The following is a 17,921-nucleotide window of genomic DNA, read 5'->3' as shown; positions in this document are numbered from 1 at the left end:
ATACCGGGAACGGGTCGTTACAATTCTCCCCCACTTGTCTCAGACTTCGTCCTCGAAGTCTGCTGCGGCTGGTTCTGCAAATAATTCCGGGTAGTGCGCTCTCATCTCCTCCTCAGCCTCCCACGTCTATTCAGACCCCTTCCGGTGCTGCCACTGCACCTTTACTAGCTGAATTACCTTGTTCCTCAAGGTCTTGGTCTTCCGTTCCAGAATTGCGACCGGCTTCTCGATATAATTCAGGCCGCTATCAACCTGGATGTCCTCTAAGGGAACGACTGCTGTCTCGTCCACCAAACACTTCCTCAACTGCGACACGTGGAAGGTGTTGTGTATCAAACTAAGCTCCTCAGGAAGATCTAACCGGTAAGCAACCCGACCCACCCGGGCCAAAACCCTGAAAGGACCAATGAATCTGGGGCCCAATTTACCCCTCTTCCGGAACCTGATGACACCTTTCCAAGGTGAGACTTTCAGAAGGACCATATCTCCCACCTGAAACTCCAAGTCCGAACGCCTCCTGTCGGCGTAGCTCTTCTGCCGACTCTGCGCAGTCTGCAGCCTACTACGGACCTGCTGGATCAATTCCGTCGTATTGAGCACCACTTCGGTGCTCCCTATGACTCGCTGACCGACCTCGCCCCAACAAATCGGGGTCCTGCACTTCCTGCCATATAACATCTCAAAAGGAGGTCGATCAATGCTCGCATGATAACTGTTGTTATACGAGAATTCCGCTAACGGAAGATACATATCCCAACTGCCCCCAAAATCTAAAACACATGCCCTAAGCATGTCCTCGAGAGTCTGAATCGTCCTCTCGCTCTGCCCGTCAGTCTGAGGATGAAAAGCGGTACTGAAATGGAGACGAGTACCCATCTCGTCGTGGAATCGCTTCCAGAATCTGGACGTGAAACGAACATCTCGGTCCGACACCACCGATACCGGCACTCCATGACGTGCCACAATCTCCCGCACATAGATATCAGCTAACCTTTCCGTCGATATACTCTCCTGAATCGGAATAAAATGGGCACTCTTCGTCAACCGATCCACTACTACCCATATCGAGTCCACCCCGCGTGCGGTCCTGGGGAGTTTGGTGACAAAATCCATGGTGATGTCCTCCCATTTCCACACGGGAATGTCTAACGGCTGCATCTTGTCGTGAGGTCTCTGGTGCTCCACCTTGACCTTCCGACAGGTCAAACATCTCTCCACGTACCAAGCGACATCTCGCTTCATGCAGGGCCACCAATAATCAGATCGAAGATCTCGATACATCTTCGTCGCTCCTGGGTGGATAGAAAATCGAGACTTATGAGCCTCGTCCATCAATACTTGCCGTAACCCACCCCAGTACGGTACCCATATCCTACCATGAAGCGTCAACAAACCCCGACTGTCGTAATCAAATGAAGCTACTCGGCCCACTATCCTCTCACACTTCTGCCTCTCCTCCTTGAGGCCCTCCATCTGAGCCTCCTTGATCCGCTCCAACAACGGAGTGATCACTGTCATCCTCATACACAGATCTCTGATAGGGGCCGTCGACACCTTGCGGCTCAGGGCGTCGGCCACCACATTGGCCTTCCCTGGATGATAAAGGATCTCACAGTCATAGTCCTTCAGCACGTCTAACCATCTCCTCTGTCTCATGTTCAAACTCGGCTGATCCATAAGATATCGCAAACTCTTGTGATCCGTGTATATAGTACAGCGGACCCCATAAAGGTAATGTCTCCAAATCTTGAGGGCAAACACAACTGCCCCCAGCTCCAAATCGTGGGGTAGGATAATTAGCCTCGTGAGGCTTCAACTGTCTCGAGGCATAAGCTACTACATGGCCTCGCTGCATCAATACTGCTCCCATACCTGTGATCGAAGCATCACAATAGACCACGAAATCCTCTACACCCTCTGGCAAGGTAAGGATCGGAGCCTCGCACAATCTCTGCCTGAGAGTCTCGAACGTCGCCTGCTGCTCAGGCCCCCAGCGAAAAACCACCGACTTCTTGGTTAGTCGGGTGAGCGGCACTGCTATCTTGGAGAAGTCCTGAATAAATCTCCGATAATACCCTGCCAACCCCAGGAAGCTCCGAATCTCAGATGGAGACCTCGGGACCTCCCACTGCATCACGGCCTCAATCTTGGCCGGATCTACCAAGATACCCTTCTGGTTGACGAGGTGACCAAGAAACTGCACCTCGCGCAACCAGAACTCACACTTGGAGAACTTTGCGAAAAGTCTCTCCCTCCTCAAAGTCTCCAACACCTCCCGCAGGTGCTCCTCGTGCTGCCCCTGTGTCTTGGAATACACCAAGATGTCATCTATAAACACTATCACCGACCGATCCAGCATCGGTCTGCACACGCGGTTCATGAGATCCATGAACGCGGCTGGGGCATTGGTGAGCCCAAATGGCATCACCACGAACTCATAATGACCATATCGGGTCCTGAAAGCAGTCTTCTGTACATCCTCATCTCTAACCCTCATCTGATGATAACCGGAGCGTAGATCGATCTTGGAGAACCAAGACGCTCCCTGAAGCTGATCAAACAAGTCATCTATCCTCGGAAGTGGGTAACGGTTCTTCACCGTTACTTTGTTCAACTCCCGATAATCAATGCACATACGATGCGACCCATCCTTCTTCCTCACAAATAAGATTGGCGCTCCCCAAGGCGAACTGCTCGGCCGAATGAAACCCCTGTCTAACAGCTCCTGAAGTTGTGTAGACAACTCCTGCATCTCAGGGGGAGCAAGTCGATACGGTGCTTTGGCTATCGGAGCCGCACCAGGAACTAGGTCGATCCTGAACTCAACCTGCCTCTCTGGAGGTATCCCCGGCAAATCCTCGGGAAACACATCCGGGTAGTCACGAACGACAGGAACATCATCAATCGTCGTCTTGTCCTTCTCCCGGGCATCCAAGACGTAAGCTACAAAACCGGCGCAACCCTGCTGAACATAGCGCCTCGCCCTCGCGGCGGAACAAAAGATCGGTCCTCGCTGGGGCCTCTCGCCCTGAATCACTATCTCTCCCCCAATGGGAGTGCGAACCCTCACTAGCTGTAACTCACAATCAATCACCGCCCCATTGGGGCTCAGCCAATCCATGCCCACAATAACTTTATTCCCACGCAGGGGAATAGGAATCAGGTCCACTGAAAACTGCTCATCAAATATCTGAAGGGAACACCCTCTATGTACTCTGCCGACCCTCACGGTCCTATCATCTGCTATCTCAACCTCTAGTGGGCAATCCAGCTCCTCGGGAGCTCTGCTAAGTCTCTTGCTAAGCGCAAGCGATACAAATGATCGGGTGGCCCCCGAATCGAACAATACCAAAGCAGGGATGCCGTTCACCGAGAACGACCCTAAATAAAACGTACCATCAAATAATATTCAAACGATATACTAGTAATTAAAAGATGAAAGAAATATACATACCCATCACCACATCAGGATTCGCTCGCGCCTCCTCTGCTGTCATCTGAAATGCCCTGCTCTTCGTCACTGGCGCATCAGCTCGGCCCTGCCGGCCATCCGTGATCCTCAAGGTGGCAGGGGCGGGTGCAAGCACCTTCCCTGCTGCAGCTAAACTAGGACACTGGGACCTTTTGTGTCCCCTTTGATTGCACTGAAAGCAAATCAGATCTGATACTGTAACCGTAGTGGCAGGGGCCGTACAATCCCTACTCATATGTCCGGTCCGACCGCACTTATAGCAGCCGGAACTCCCTGCCTTGCACGCCCCCTCGTGCAACCTCCCACACTTGCCACACCGACCGTGGCTCTGCTGACCCCTGGACCTGTGATCTGAAACCTTGGGCTTTTTGCCCACACTGCCTAAACCCGAAACCGCCTCCGGTTTCCTCTTCTTCTCCATCTCGAGATCAATCTCCCTCTCTCTGGCTCTAGTAATCATGTCGTCCAGCTTTTTACAACTGGACCGGCTCACAAACATGTGAATGTCGCTCCGCAGCATCTCATGATACCGGGCCTTCTTCATCTCCTCATCGGCTGCATACTGAGGAACAAGAAGGGCCCTCTCCCTGAACTTGGCGGTGATCTCCGCCACTGTCTTGGTAGTCTGGGTAAGATCCTGGAACTCCCTAGCTAACTGTTGCACCTCGATGACCGGTGCAAACTCCGCTCTGAACCTGGTAGAGAAATCAGCCCAGGTCATGGCATCCAGTGCCGCATCATCCCCGATGGCATGTCCGACCTCCTCCCACCAGTCTCGTGCCCTGTCCTTCAGAAGACAGGACGCCAATCTAACCTTGTCCCCCTCGGGACATCTGCTAGTGCGGAATGCGTTGGCCACATCCGCCAACCATCTGGTACTCGCTATGGGGTCCCGCGCCCCATGATAGTCGGGAGCCCCGCATGCCCTGAACTCTCTGAACGTAAGTGTGCGCGACCCCATCACGGCCGCCATCTCAGTACGGAAAGTACTCAATCTCTCATCCATCAGCTCTAAAATACCCTCCTTGATCGAACCGAAGATCACAGGAGTCTGCTCTAGTATGATGCGGGTAACCTCAGAAGAAAGGAACTCCCTAGTCTGCTCATCCATCTGCCCGGCCTCCGGGCCTGATCCCGATCCTGATCCCCCTCCGGCATCTGAACTGCCGGCTGCTGGCCTCGGACGCAAAACTACCATTCTGAAACATATCATAACAACATCAGAACACTGAAATATCTCAAGGGATCATGATACGACTACTAGCTTCCTGGTCTTGTCTTGGCCTTCCTTGATTCGAGTACGGATCCTCTGCTTTCAGTAGTATGGGCCCTTACTACCTTCCACATTTATCCGTACTTTCCTCAAGAACTGCCTTGACTCCACCAAGTCACTTCTACCGCTGCTATTCTCTGCTACTCTCATCCTAGGCTTGCCCTAGGGAAACTTCAAGCTCAACGCGACTGGTCCTCAGCTGCTGTAGGTCTCCTCATAATGCCAGTTAGCCACCACCTAAACACCATCACATGTGCTGAGGATCAGATAATCCTTCAAGTAAAGGATCCGTCCCTACAACGGTTGGACTCAAACAAGAGCTGCGCAGTAGAGCCAGTTCCAGCACTCTGGGATTATTCAAACCTGATCACATGTGGTGTGACGTGTTCACCTAATGGCTAACTCCCACTACTCAGAATCCCACTAAGCACGAAGCAAGAAGCATTCGGACACGGGAAACAGACTCAGGCAAAACTATTCTTATAACAAGAAACTGCACTAGCATAGAATGCTAAGCTCGTACTATCAGGCATAACCTAAACAGGCTATCCTACTGCTGTCTATTCAATTCTAGTATGCAATACTCATAAAGCTGTAACACATAAACAGGCACATAAGGCATTCTCCTAGATACTTATCCCTATACTAGCATGCTGTTCTACTGAAACTGAAACTGAACAAATAACTTGTATGGGTAATTTGGGAGTACTTACTTGAGCTCGGCTGACCGCATGCACACACCTCTATCTTGTATAAAAACAATTCTTTCTTTCTAAGTGCTTTCAAAATTCTTTTTGTAAAACGTTTTTATCTTACTAAAATCTTTTGTTTCCCTTAGTTTGAGTTCAGATACACCCGGAAGTGTATCCGAATCCCTCAAACCAGGGCTCTGATACCAACTTGAAACGACCCAAAAACACGACCCAAAAATTTTTGTTTTTCCATATAATCAAAACCATAATATAAGTATCATAACATAAACACATGCGATGTATCCCCAAAACATAATAAAATATGGTGCGGAAGACTGTATCATACTACATCAACTCAAAACATCAAGAGACATCCCAGGATAAAATCATGTTGCGGTGTGTGCGATGCTGTCACCCCGAGCTCTTCCCTTTGCTTGCGGAAGTACCTGAAACCAAAACTGAAACTGTAAGCACGAAGCTTAGTGAGCTCCCCCAAACTACCACATACCATACAATAACATATAAACACATATTGGGCCTTGCCCACTGCATCGGGCCGAAGCCCGGAAACTGCATCGGACCGAAGTCCGGAACTGACTGCATCGGACCGAAGTCCGGAACTGACTGGGACCTTGTTCCCTGCATCGGACCGAAGTCCGGAACTAACTGCATCGGACCGAAGTCCGGAACTGACTGGGACCTTGTCCCCTGCATCGGACCGAAGTCCGGAACTAACTGCATCGGACCGAAGTCCGGAACTGTCTGACTGATCATGGCATGGCATAACACATCAACTAGCATAACACATATACGACATGCTACATTGGGCCGTGGCCCGGAACACATAATACTTAACACATAAAACATAGCACACAAAACCTGTTCGAACCACGAAGGCATCGAACATACTAACTGCTGCATCGGACCTCAATCCGGAGACTACTGCTAACTGAACGGGCCGGCATTGTGGCCTTAGACCCGTTCCTACTGGAAGGAAACTCACCTCGTAAGCTGGTTGCTGAGTGTGTGGCTCGGAAAGCTAACGGCGGCTGCTCCTGAATCTCCTCGGCTACAAGTCCATAAACACACTCAATCAAATACTAACACTGCGATTGGGGTAAAATGACTCTTTTACCCTTGGTCAAAGTCAATTCTCTTTTGGGCTGACTCGCCGAGTTGGCCACCCAACTCGCCGAGTCCTACTCTCACTTTTCACTTCTACTCACTGCTACTCGTCGAGTCTGGCATCGACTCGACGAGTACCCTCTTGATCCAAGAACTCAGACAATCTTCATCCGACTCGCCGAGTCGCATGAACAGACTCGACGAGTTGTTCTTGATCCCAAGAAGATTGCCTTGGACTCGCCGAGTTGTATGAACAAACTCGTCGAGTCCCTCCACCACTGAGTCCACTCTCAGCTCGTTGAGTCCACTTCATGACTCACCTCGTCCACTCGACACTGATAAAACTGAAGGACTCGGGACTCGCGACCCGACTCGTCGAGTCGTTCTTCCGACTCGCCGAGTCGCTGCCATGCAACAGATTTTTACTTGATTTTGTTTGAATCCAATGCATACAATTGATAGATCTGAGTCCAATAAGCTGTTTTACCACGTAAAGTTTCCAACTTTACGTGCACAACCTCATGAATAAGGGAAATAAGGCTAAAAGATGCATAAAATGGGTAGATCTATGGCTAACATGCAATATAACCCCAAAAAGACAGTAGATCTGGGCTCTACAACACCCCAACATTCAGATCCATAGATATTTTGAATTAATAAGACGTTCATGCAAGTGTAAGGCTTGAAACAAGCACCAACTAGCTCTTAGGAGAGCCCTAATGGAAGTTTAAAGCATAAAATAAGATGGAACTCCGAAAATACCTCAATAAACTCTGATTTGGCCTTGGATCTTTGCACTCCAACCCTTCTCCTTGCTTCTTCCTTCTTCTCCTTCTTCACACCTTCACAAAGAGGGCACTAAACACAAATAAGCTCTTCAATGGAGGTTTGGGGCTCTAACACTGTGTTCTCAGGGTGAGGGAGGCGAGAATGGGGGCTATAAGGTGGTATAAATAGTGGGCAACCCGGGGATTTAGGGTTTCACCCAGACGGATGGACTCGCCGAGTCCATATTATGGACTCGTCGAGTCGCCGGCTCACGCGTGCCCTCAGACGCGACCCGACTCGGCGAGTCAGGCTAGAACTCGCCGAGTCCCTTTAGGAAAACTCACTATAATTACCAATAAATCAACATACCGGGAACGGGTCGTTACAAATAGGTGTGACAACTTGGATGATTTTATCCCTTTGTGAAAGGTATCATCAATTTATTCTTCTTAGACAATCCTATTTAAGGTTTTAGCTTTTCACAACACTTTCATTTGAATCAAATATAAATCCCCTTTTTGTGACGTGTCATTTGTAGTCTGCAAAGCTGAAACAATACTCTTGCAACATGCCAAGTATGAAGTGTGTAATTGTTTTTTTATAATTCTTTCTTACTTTCCGACCTACCATTATTACACAACAAATACTTTGTAATCTAAAATAATATTGTAATATCTTATGGTCCGAACTTGAAGCTGAAAAGCTAGAAGTTCTGAAGTGGCTTGCTTCATGTTGCTCAAATGCAGGTAACTTAATGTAGTTATCTAAATCAAAATGTCATTTTAATGTAGTTGGCTTGCTTCATGTTTCTCAAATTTTTTGTTTTTGTATAAAATCAATGGTTATGTTGCGAGGAATCCTTGGTGTCTCTACCTGCTCTTCCACCAAGCATGCTTAAATTTGATGTAGAACCTCTTTATATCGAGTTTCGTTGCTACTCACCATTAGATCAAATTGGGAGTGCATCTGGACCCTATTTACATTTTTATGCTGTGAATTGGTTAAAAAATAGTAAGCAATACCCCCTCTTTTGTCATTTAATTATTTGGGTGTAGTGTATGTTTGTTTGAAATGTGATTGATTTGCAAGATCGAATGATAAATTTACGTCGAAATCATAAGGGGTTAAAATGAGATAGCTTTAGTCCTTTACTAAGAAAAAAACTTCATATATACTACTTCTTAATGACTTAATGGATAAAGTTTCCAATTTTATCCATTGGGACTCCATTCTAAGGCTAAATCTACAACCTAACTCCATTAAGTCCTTAATGTGGCCAAAATTTATGCAAGGGACCAAAAATCATCCAAACTAAGGCTTTTTTTTCTCATTCAACATAACATATGGACCATTAGAGAGACATAGAAAAATTTGGAGTTCCTCAAACTCCAAAAGCATTCATGGAAGGAACCAAAACTACCCAAAATGACGTCAAACTTGAATCTAGAAGAAGAGGTGTCCAGGTAGGAATTTTATACCCCAAATAGCTTAGATAACTGAAGATGGTGTAACGTCCGTAGATCTTGACTAGTAAATTTAGAGACGATAAGTATCAAAAATGATTTTTTGATGGAAGATTATTTAGATTGATTAATCTTAACTAAGTTATAGTATATGTTACAAGGATTTCGTACATATAAAGAACACCGAAATCCGAGTTATAACGAAGAAGTTATGACATGTCGAAGTTTCGTGACAGAATCGACACGACACATCGCGACGTAAATAGTGAATTTACGTTAGAGCGATATTTGGCCTTAGCGATCTAAATAAAAGTCTTATAATACGTTAAACCAATATCGTGCATAAAAAGAACGTCTAAATCTGACTTCGTATGAAGAAGTTATGATTTTTCGAAGTTTCAGCATTAGCAGTACGTTGCAAGAAGTTCGAACATGAGATCGAGTGATTTCTAGCCGAAATGATCTAAACGAGAATCGAAGATCTCATAAATAGTAGTCCAACGGTAAAAAGACAGACGAAAACCGACGTCAGACAAAGAAGTTATGGATTTCTAACGGAATTTTCCTATCCCGGCCTACTAAAAACAATATAATAAAATATAGTAAAAATAAAGTCAAAATTAGCCGACGAAGTCTAAACGAGCGTTGTAGAGCATAATCTCACCTACACGTGGATATAAAAGATGTCGAAAACGGAGTTCGTATGCGAAAATTATAAATTTCTGAAGTTCGGGGTGTGAAACCCCCCAAATTGTCAGAGTTCACGATGTGAATACAGTGTTCACGAAGTGAACTCAGTATTTATGACTTCTGGAGCGTGTCAGACGCAAGTTGCGATGACGCACTTGATGACTATTGAACTCACGACGTGAATCTAGAAAAATGGCCCTATAAATAGAAATCAAGGGTCAGCCGATTTTGGTTGCTCCTCCCTTACTCTCCCACTCCCGATACCCTCTCTAAGCCCTATTTTAACCCCCCAAAAGCCCTAGTATCATCCCGAGACACGAAGCAAGTCCCGAAAGCCCGAAGATCCCGAGAAGAAAAGAGTTTTCGAGCCGAAGTTCTACCTACGAGAAGCCCGGTGTGTGAGGATCTTCTAGTTTCACCGAAAAAGTACTACTCTTAGAGCCGTAGTGTTGTCCGATCATTATCTGATCAAGTGAGTGTGTTGTTACTTTCTTCTAACACATATATATGAAGTATTTGCTATGAAATACATGTTATGTGTTTATATATTGTTGTTTACTTGAGATGGATGTTGAATGAATGTTTTATACAGGTTTTTAAATAGTTTTAAATTGTATATGTAATTTATATCTACAAATATGTTGGGTAGAACATGGGTAGATGAAATAGTTGGTGTGTGATGAAATAATATGATAATAGATAGGTGACGATATAATGGTGATGATAATTAGGTGATAATAGATAGGTAATGAATAACGAGTCCAGGCGATGTTGTAGTCTAACCCTTATTACGAATTACGAGTCCAGTTGATGTTGTGGCTGCGTATTTGAGATTCACGACGTGAATCCAGAAAAATGGCCCTATAAATAGAAATCAAGGGTCAGTCGATTTTGGTTGCTCCTCTCTTACTCTCCCACTCCCGATACTCTCTCTAAGCCCTATTTTAACCCCCCAAAGCCCCGGTATCATCCCGAGACACGAAGCAAGTCCTAAAGTCCGAAGATCCCGAGAAGAAAAGAGTTTCCGAGCCGAAACTCTGCCTGCGAGAAGCCCGGTGTGCGAAGATCTTCTAGTTTCACCGAAGAAGTACTACTCTTAGAGTCGTAGTGCTTTCCGATCTTCTTCTGATCAAGTGAGTGTGTGGTTACTTTCTTCTAACACATAGATATGAAATATTTGCTATGAAATACGTGTTATGTGTTTATATATTGTTGTTTACTTGATATGGATGTTGAATGAATGTTTTATACAGGTTTTTAAATAGTTTTAAAATGTATATGTAATTTATATTTATAAATATGTTGGGTAGAACATGGGTAGATGAAATAGTTGGTGCGTGATGAAATAATGTGATAAGAGATAGGGGAGGATATAACGGTGATGATAATTAGGTGATGATGAATAGGTAATGAATTACAAGTCCAAGCGAGGTTGTAGTCTAACCCTTATTATGAATTACGAGTCCAGGCAATGTTGAGGCTGCGTATTCATGCGACGATACCCTAACCCTTACTAGACATATATTGAAGGAGTGATCCCCAAATTAGTATTGTCTATGCGATGTAGGTGATGATCCTTAGAAAAAGTTCTTAGGAACAAACATATAAGGAAATAAGATGTAAGGAGATGAGAGACAAATATGATATAGGAGATGACCCTTAGGATAATATCTTTAGGGAAGATTAAACGAAGATAATGGGGATGGGTAATTGGGTTGATTGTTTGATGATTAAATATAATAATTATATTACTGTAGGTTGAAAACTCTATTTGCTCACCAGGCTTCCAAGCCTGACCCACTCAATTTTCTTTGTATCACAGGTATCAATACGAAGACATATTTCACTGAGAGATTAAAGGAGTTGTAAATCATTAGTGTAAATAAATGTAAGTTCTGTTTATGCTTATGTGTCTGTATCGGAACATGACATCCCGAAATTTTGTTATATAATGAAAATACATTTCTTTAAGAAATGCTTTGATAAATTCTTATCATATTTTGTTTTGGGAACAAATTCCACAACAATTTTCTTTAAACGATTACTTTGATTTTAAAAACAAAGCATAAACAAATCGGTCTTTTATAGCCGTGAAATTGGGGATTTCACAGATGGTGATGGATCCAAGCTTTCTCTTTTGCTTCTTTGCTTCCTTTTTCTCAAGCTTCACTAAAATCCAAGGAATAAGCTTCAAATCTAGAGAACAAGCTTTCTGATCTTCATGGAGGCTAGGGTTTTGTGGAAGAGGGGTTAGAGGTTGAAGAGGATTCCCTAATCCTTGAGATTAGGTATTTAAATAGAGAAAACCCTAAAAATCATGGGTTTGGACTGCATCAGTTGTTATGTTGTGGCCTTCCACTTGCCACGTCATGGCGACCATCCAAATGCGCATTCCTGCATTAGTCGCGCAACGTCGTGGTGCTCCATTCACCACATCATAGAACTATATTTTTCCCAAAAATCTTTCATTTGATCCCTCAAAGCCCTCATCTGATCCATTTTGGAAAACAGATGTTACATTTTTCCTTGTTGCTTATTTAATATATTATATTGTATTTTTAACCCGTGATTAATCTTTGGATGTATCTGTTTTAATTTTTATAGAATTCCATATTTGTTAGAAAAAAAAATCTATAATCCCCAATTCGTAAAATGTAGAAAATCTGAGTTGTTACAGTGAGTAGAGTTGTAATGTTGTTTTTCTTATCCTTATACTCATTCTATCAATTGAGCTTGAAACATCAATCATTTTGTTTGTGCGGTTAGTTTGCAAAAATTACAATATCGATCATTTTGATTCTTTATTTTATATTCTTTTTTTACCTTTGTACTGAGAGTTATTACTCTACTTCTTGAAATTATTGTTTGCGTTTAAAGATTTCACATACATGGCAGACATATCGTTAGGGGTAGATAAATTAATCTACACTTCCCTTTGTTTTTCAACTCGTAGGGCCATAGAGTAAGCTTTATGAACACTAGACAAAGGATCTAATTACATAGATTATCATATATATATATATATATATATATATATATATATATATATATATATATATATATATATATATATATATATATATATATATATATATATATATATATATATATATATATATATATATATATATCACTTAATCCTATCAAGAAGTGCATAAGTCTTGTCATTGAACTAATTTTAGATATGTTCTATAATCGCCCCCCCCCCCCCCCCCCCCCTTCCCTATTTTCTTTAAATTTTTGTACATATTCTATTTTCGGCCTCCCAAATCAACACTTCAAACTCCGTTACTACACATAGATGTTTATTTTGTGTGGTTAGTACATATATTTGGTTTATTGTTTACAATGCTTTTAAAATAGTCGTCATTGGTATCTTGGTTGACTATTATTTTCATCCTACTCTCGTACCTCATAATCGTTGTTGATATGCTCACATCAAAACCGTGAATGTTTTTTGTGGTATTATATCCTAATATTTGTATGCTATGAGTGGCTTATGCTATTTTCTAAGCCTATTGTTTTTATTTTATTGGGTGTAATAGAATGTTCTATGTGACTTTTGCTATTTTGGATCACTTTTAGTTTTACGTTTTTTCGGTGCCATAGTTACATGTGTAATATTGTTATTTTACCAATATAATTTTATTGTGGGTACTATGCTCTTATAAAAATTATTATGTTTTAACATTTTCTTTTTTGAATAAACGTTGATAAATATAAGTAAAACTATATATTATATATTATGATAAACTGAAAATTATATTATACCTACATATGATATAAAGAAAACTCTTATAAGCATGCATTATACTTTAATAAATATTTGTATAGAATACTAATTTATACAAAAAAACAGACTCAATTAGGAATTTTTAGGAACTAAACCTTTTATTTTGTATCAATGGCCGAAAGGAAAGCAATGACATTATTTTTTTTCTCAACACACTCCAAGAATCAAACCCTCCCTTCCCTCATCCTATTATCAAAGATCAATAGCCCACACAAGATGTTTGATGAAATGTTTTAATAAATATGCCAATATTACTAACCTTAATTCCTATTTGAATATATTTCTATATAATCACCATGTATATCCCATTATCTATTATGCTATTTCCTCTACTTCTTCATTACTGCTATTCAACCAAATAAAACCATTTATTATTTTTAAAATAGTTGTTCAATTACCAACAAACAATAATCTATTGTTTTTTTTTGGTTTTTGGAAATAAACGCGTTTGTTTGTTTGTTTGTAATTATCCTAGAAAAAAGAAAAAGAAAAACACCAAAAATAATTTAGATTATGCGCCCTACCGACACTCTGGCTACGATGTTTAGAGGTCGACGGCTCGTGACGAGGGGTTAACATACATTCCCACTTTCTCATCACTTCCTTTAAATTGCGAACACTACACAGGTTTTCAAGGGTCTTCTCTTTTTCCATACACACTCTCCTCTCAAACACAGATTTAGATCGAGATCGAGATCAATAACCATGGAGCTATTCTACTTGATTGTGTTTGGGGCCTTAGGAGTTGTCGTTGCAACAATGGAGCTCAGCAAGAACAACAAAGATCGAATCAATACTCCTTCTGCTTTCAATTCCTTCAAGAACAATTACCTCCTCGTCTACTCCCTTATGATGGGTACCTTTCTACTTCCCTTATCATTACATCTCGTCCACATTATCATTTTCTGTATATGTTCGTTACCAATTGTTCATGATTTGAGTTGACACTTGTAATTCGGCATTTATCGGAATGAATTAGATCTGGATTATCTAGATTTACATTAAATGGTGCTAAATTTTACAACTCCTTTGGATCTGGGCTAGTATATTGACTATGTTCTAATAGGTTTGAGTTAGATCGGGATAGTCTAGATCCTTTACAACTCACTGATCACTTTGATGATTGTGTTGTGACTTGTGACTAAGTTCTTTCTTTCATGGTGGTTGTAGCTGGTGATTGGTTGCAGGGGCCTTATGTCTACTACCTTTACACCACTTACGGTTTCGGGAAAGGAGATATCGGGCAGCTCTTCATTGCTGGTTTCGGATCTTCCATGCTCTTTGGGACAATCGTTGGATCCTTAGCTGACAAACAGTAATTTCCAAATTCCAGTCAATCTTTTAACTTTAAACAATTATCCTCCTCAATTTAACTTGATTAAACTCGTTTCTGCTAAATTCAGTGGTCGAAAAAGAGCTTCAATTACTTACTGCATAACCTACATTCTGAGTTGCATCACCAAGCATTCACCTCAGTACAGAATTCTAATGGTGGGGCGTATCTTGGGAGGGATTGCCACCTCTCTCCTCTTTTCAGCCTTCGAATCATGGCTTGTTGCTGAACACAACAAGGTAAGATACAATATTACATTACTAAATATACCCTTTATATTGTGTATGGTTCTAATGCTCTTGTTTTGATGCATCTGTAGAGAGGTTTTGAGCAACAATGGCTATCAATTACATTCTCCAAGGCAATATTTCTTGGAAATGGACTAGTTGCCATTTTAGCTGGTTTATTTGGAAATCTTTTAGTTGGTTCATTGGCCATGGGACCTGTTGCTCCCTTTGATGCAGCTTCAATCTTTCTTGCCATTGGCATGGCCATCATCATATCATCATGGACTGAAAATTATGGTGACTCATCAGAAAGCAAAGATCTAATGACCCAATTCAGGGGTGCTGCTGTTGCAATTGCATCAGGTCTCTCTCTCTCTCTCTCATACATACATATATACATACATTATACAGGAGAAGCATAAAGAATCCAAAGTGGCAATCTTGTAATTATGCATACATATCATTCTGCCTTCAAAATTTGGAACTAATGGTTTCTTTTTTTGTGTAAAAACAGATGAAAAGATAGCATTATTGGGTGCGATACAATCTTTATTCGAGGGTTCAATGTACACTTTTGTGTTTCTATGGACACCTGCTTTAAGCCCAAATGGTGAAGACATTCCACATGGTTTCATTTTTGCAACTTTCATGTTATCTTCCATGTTAGGAAGCTCTTTAGCTTCTCGTTTATTAGCACGTGCATCAATCAAAGTTGAAAGCTACATGCAAATTGTCTTCATCATCTCTTCAGCCTCTCTCTTGCTTCCAGTCATCACAAGTGTATGCCAAACTTTTTAACCTCATTTTTAAGGGGTCATGTCATCAATGGGTAACAAACTGTTTAAAATGTTAAAAAACACGATTGTACTAAAAAAGTAATATCATAAAAGGTAAGCAACTAGAACATTTTGTTACCCATTAATGACATAAAGCTTTTCTTTTTTGAATTAATGTATGCCAAATAATCTGAAGAATGATTTTTTTTTTTACAGTCTTTGGTGGCTCCTTCGAAAGAGAAAGGTGGAAGTATAAAATTTGCAGGGTGTATTCAGTTGATTGGATTCTGTGTGTTTGAAGCTTGTGTTGGTTTATTTTGGCCATCTATTATGAAAATGAGGTCTCAATATATTCCTGAAGAAGCAAGAAGTACAATTATGAACTTTTTCAGGATTCCACTTAATATCTTTGTATGCATTGTACTTTATAATGTGAGTCCCTCTCTCTCTCTCTCTCTCTTAATATATGTATCTGTGCTTACATATATACATTTGACCATTCATTGACTTTTTTAAATCTTTTTATGAAGGTTGATGCATTCCCAATTACTGTAATGTTTGGAATGTGTTCCTTTTTCCTTTTCATTGCATCTATGTTGCAAAGGCGGCTTTTGGGGGTTGCAGAAAGATCAAGTAAGTTTTTTATTATCTTGAGTAAATTACAAATCTAGTCCCTGTGTTTTACTCAAATCCCAAGTTTGGTCCATGTGCTTTACAAATCGACAATGAATGCAAGTCTTAACTTTGGGAAGATTTCAAAATTTGGAGCAAACATGCCGTTTTGAGTAAAGCACAAGGACCAAATTTGTAATTTACTCTAGATTCTTTTTGGGATGAACAAATGTTTTTTTTTTTTTTTTTGAGTGAATAGTTGATTTTGTGTGTTTTGATTTAGGGCAAGATAAGGGGAGGGAATTGGAAGCCGAACCACTCAATATCTGATTACCAAGATTAAGAAATGTAATGGGATTTTATATTTTATAGATCAATTTTTGTTAAAAGTTGTGTGTTAAATTAAGAAAAACATATTGGGATATGTGCATCAAGGAGCCATAGTTGGTGATGAAGAACACAAAGAGAAAGAATTAAAAGTTGATTGAGAATAAGTAAGTCGGTATACCCTTAATATATAGTGTATTATTAAGTTTTTGTAATCTCATAGAACGATTTATTTCTAACCTAAGTTGTTTCAACATTTTGTAATGCTGTTTTTTTTTGTATGTATCAACATTAAAGATGTTCATTAAGAAAGAGCAGTACTTGTTTGATATGCATTTCTAGTAGCTTACTTCACAACTTATGGTATGTATATGTGTGCTAATCTTTTACAGGAATAAGTTGGGATAAATGCAAGAAATAACAACATAGTTTGTTTATAAGTATATTGTAGCATCGTGTGTTCAAATGCTTTTATTACAACGTTGTGCTTTCAAACGTTATAATGTTTGTGCAACATCATTGTCTCGTTGAAACTGAAGGGAAATTTGTAGAGGGGGACAATTAGGTGAACTATGTTGTATGACTCTAAAAGTTGGTCGACAAAAATTGTGCATGAGAGGAAGATGGAAGTTACATAAATGAGGGTGCACTGGTGGGCCTACAGTAGAACAATATTGGATATAATATTGGGCCTACGGTAGATCAATGTTGGATATAATACTAAATGTGTTATTTAGAAAACTACTTTGGGAGACTAGGAGTGGAGTCGACCACCGAAACATCGAGGGAAGGAAGATTTTGGTGGTTTGTGATGTCATGGCCCTCATGTGAATAGACAATCAATGATTGCTATAAAACTAATATGATAGGAATGATAGTCAACCAAGAATTATCGACTCATAGTATTTGAATAAATAAACAGTAAACCGAAATAGATAATGATAATAATAATACTAACCACATGAGATGTACATAACATATATTTTTTGGTTCCACTATTGAGGTGATAATGTACATCCACATAAGAAGAAAAGATCATTTATTCCAATAAGTACCAAAGTCAACCGATTGAAAAACACAAACTTAGAATAACAATGAGTTGATAGGGTGTAAAACCCGCTCAGCTGATCACTCAACATGATTACAATGTGTTTCACAAACCCTCTATATCAAAGGAATATGATTTGATGAAAACACTCAAAAATACTAGTTACAAAAAGCTTAAAATTTTGGAACTCTCTTAAGTCTTCTAAAAGTTGTTCGTATAGTTGCATGTGCATCAACTTTAGGAGTTGCCTCAAATTTATTCGGAAAATACTCATAGTTATGCATATTGAATGTGTATCACCTTCTAAAAGTTGTGTATATCG

General features: G+C 41.0%; 1 protein-coding gene across 1 annotated transcript; it reads left to right on the top strand.

The window, feature by feature from the left end:
• Positions 1–13,848: 13,848 nt before the first annotated feature.
• On the top strand, positions 13,849–16,882 carry LOC145000922 (uncharacterized). Its single transcript, XM_078960224.1, has 8 exons — positions 13,849–14,132; positions 14,447–14,591; positions 14,680–14,848; positions 14,929–15,199; positions 15,351–15,616; positions 15,829–16,044; positions 16,143–16,245; positions 16,508–16,882. The coding sequence occupies exons 1-8, from the start codon at positions 13,982–13,984 to the stop codon at positions 16,552–16,554; spliced, it is 1,368 nt and encodes a 455-aa protein (XP_078816350.1). The 5' UTR covers positions 13,849–13,981; the 3' UTR covers positions 16,555–16,882.
• The last annotated feature ends 1,039 nt before the right edge of the window (positions 16,883–17,921 follow it).

This window comes from Lactuca saligna, chromosome 6 (assembly GCF_052625555.1).
Source record: "Lactuca saligna cultivar CGN05327 chromosome 6, ASM5262555v1, whole genome shotgun sequence".
Classification (NCBI taxonomy): Eukaryota; Viridiplantae; Streptophyta; class Magnoliopsida; order Asterales; family Asteraceae; genus Lactuca; species Lactuca saligna.
The sequence above is the reverse complement of the archived record's forward strand: the minus strand, read 5'-3'. Positions and strand labels throughout refer to the sequence as shown.

What these genes read in the sequence shown, in the direction of transcription:
- LOC145000922 (XM_078960224.1), top strand. Translation starts at nt 13,982, where the DNA reads ATGGAGCTATTCTACTTGATTGTGTTTGGGGCCTTAGGAGTTGTCGTT. An exon ending in CGTCTACTCCCTTATGATGG is followed by an intron (nt 14,133 to 14,446) that starts GTACCTTTCTAC and finishes TGGTGGTTGTAG; the next exon opens with CTGGTGATTGGTTGCAGGGG. An exon ending in GGATCCTTAGCTGACAAACA is followed by an intron (nt 14,592 to 14,679) that starts GTAATTTCCAAA and finishes TGCTAAATTCAG; the next exon opens with TGGTCGAAAAAGAGCTTCAA.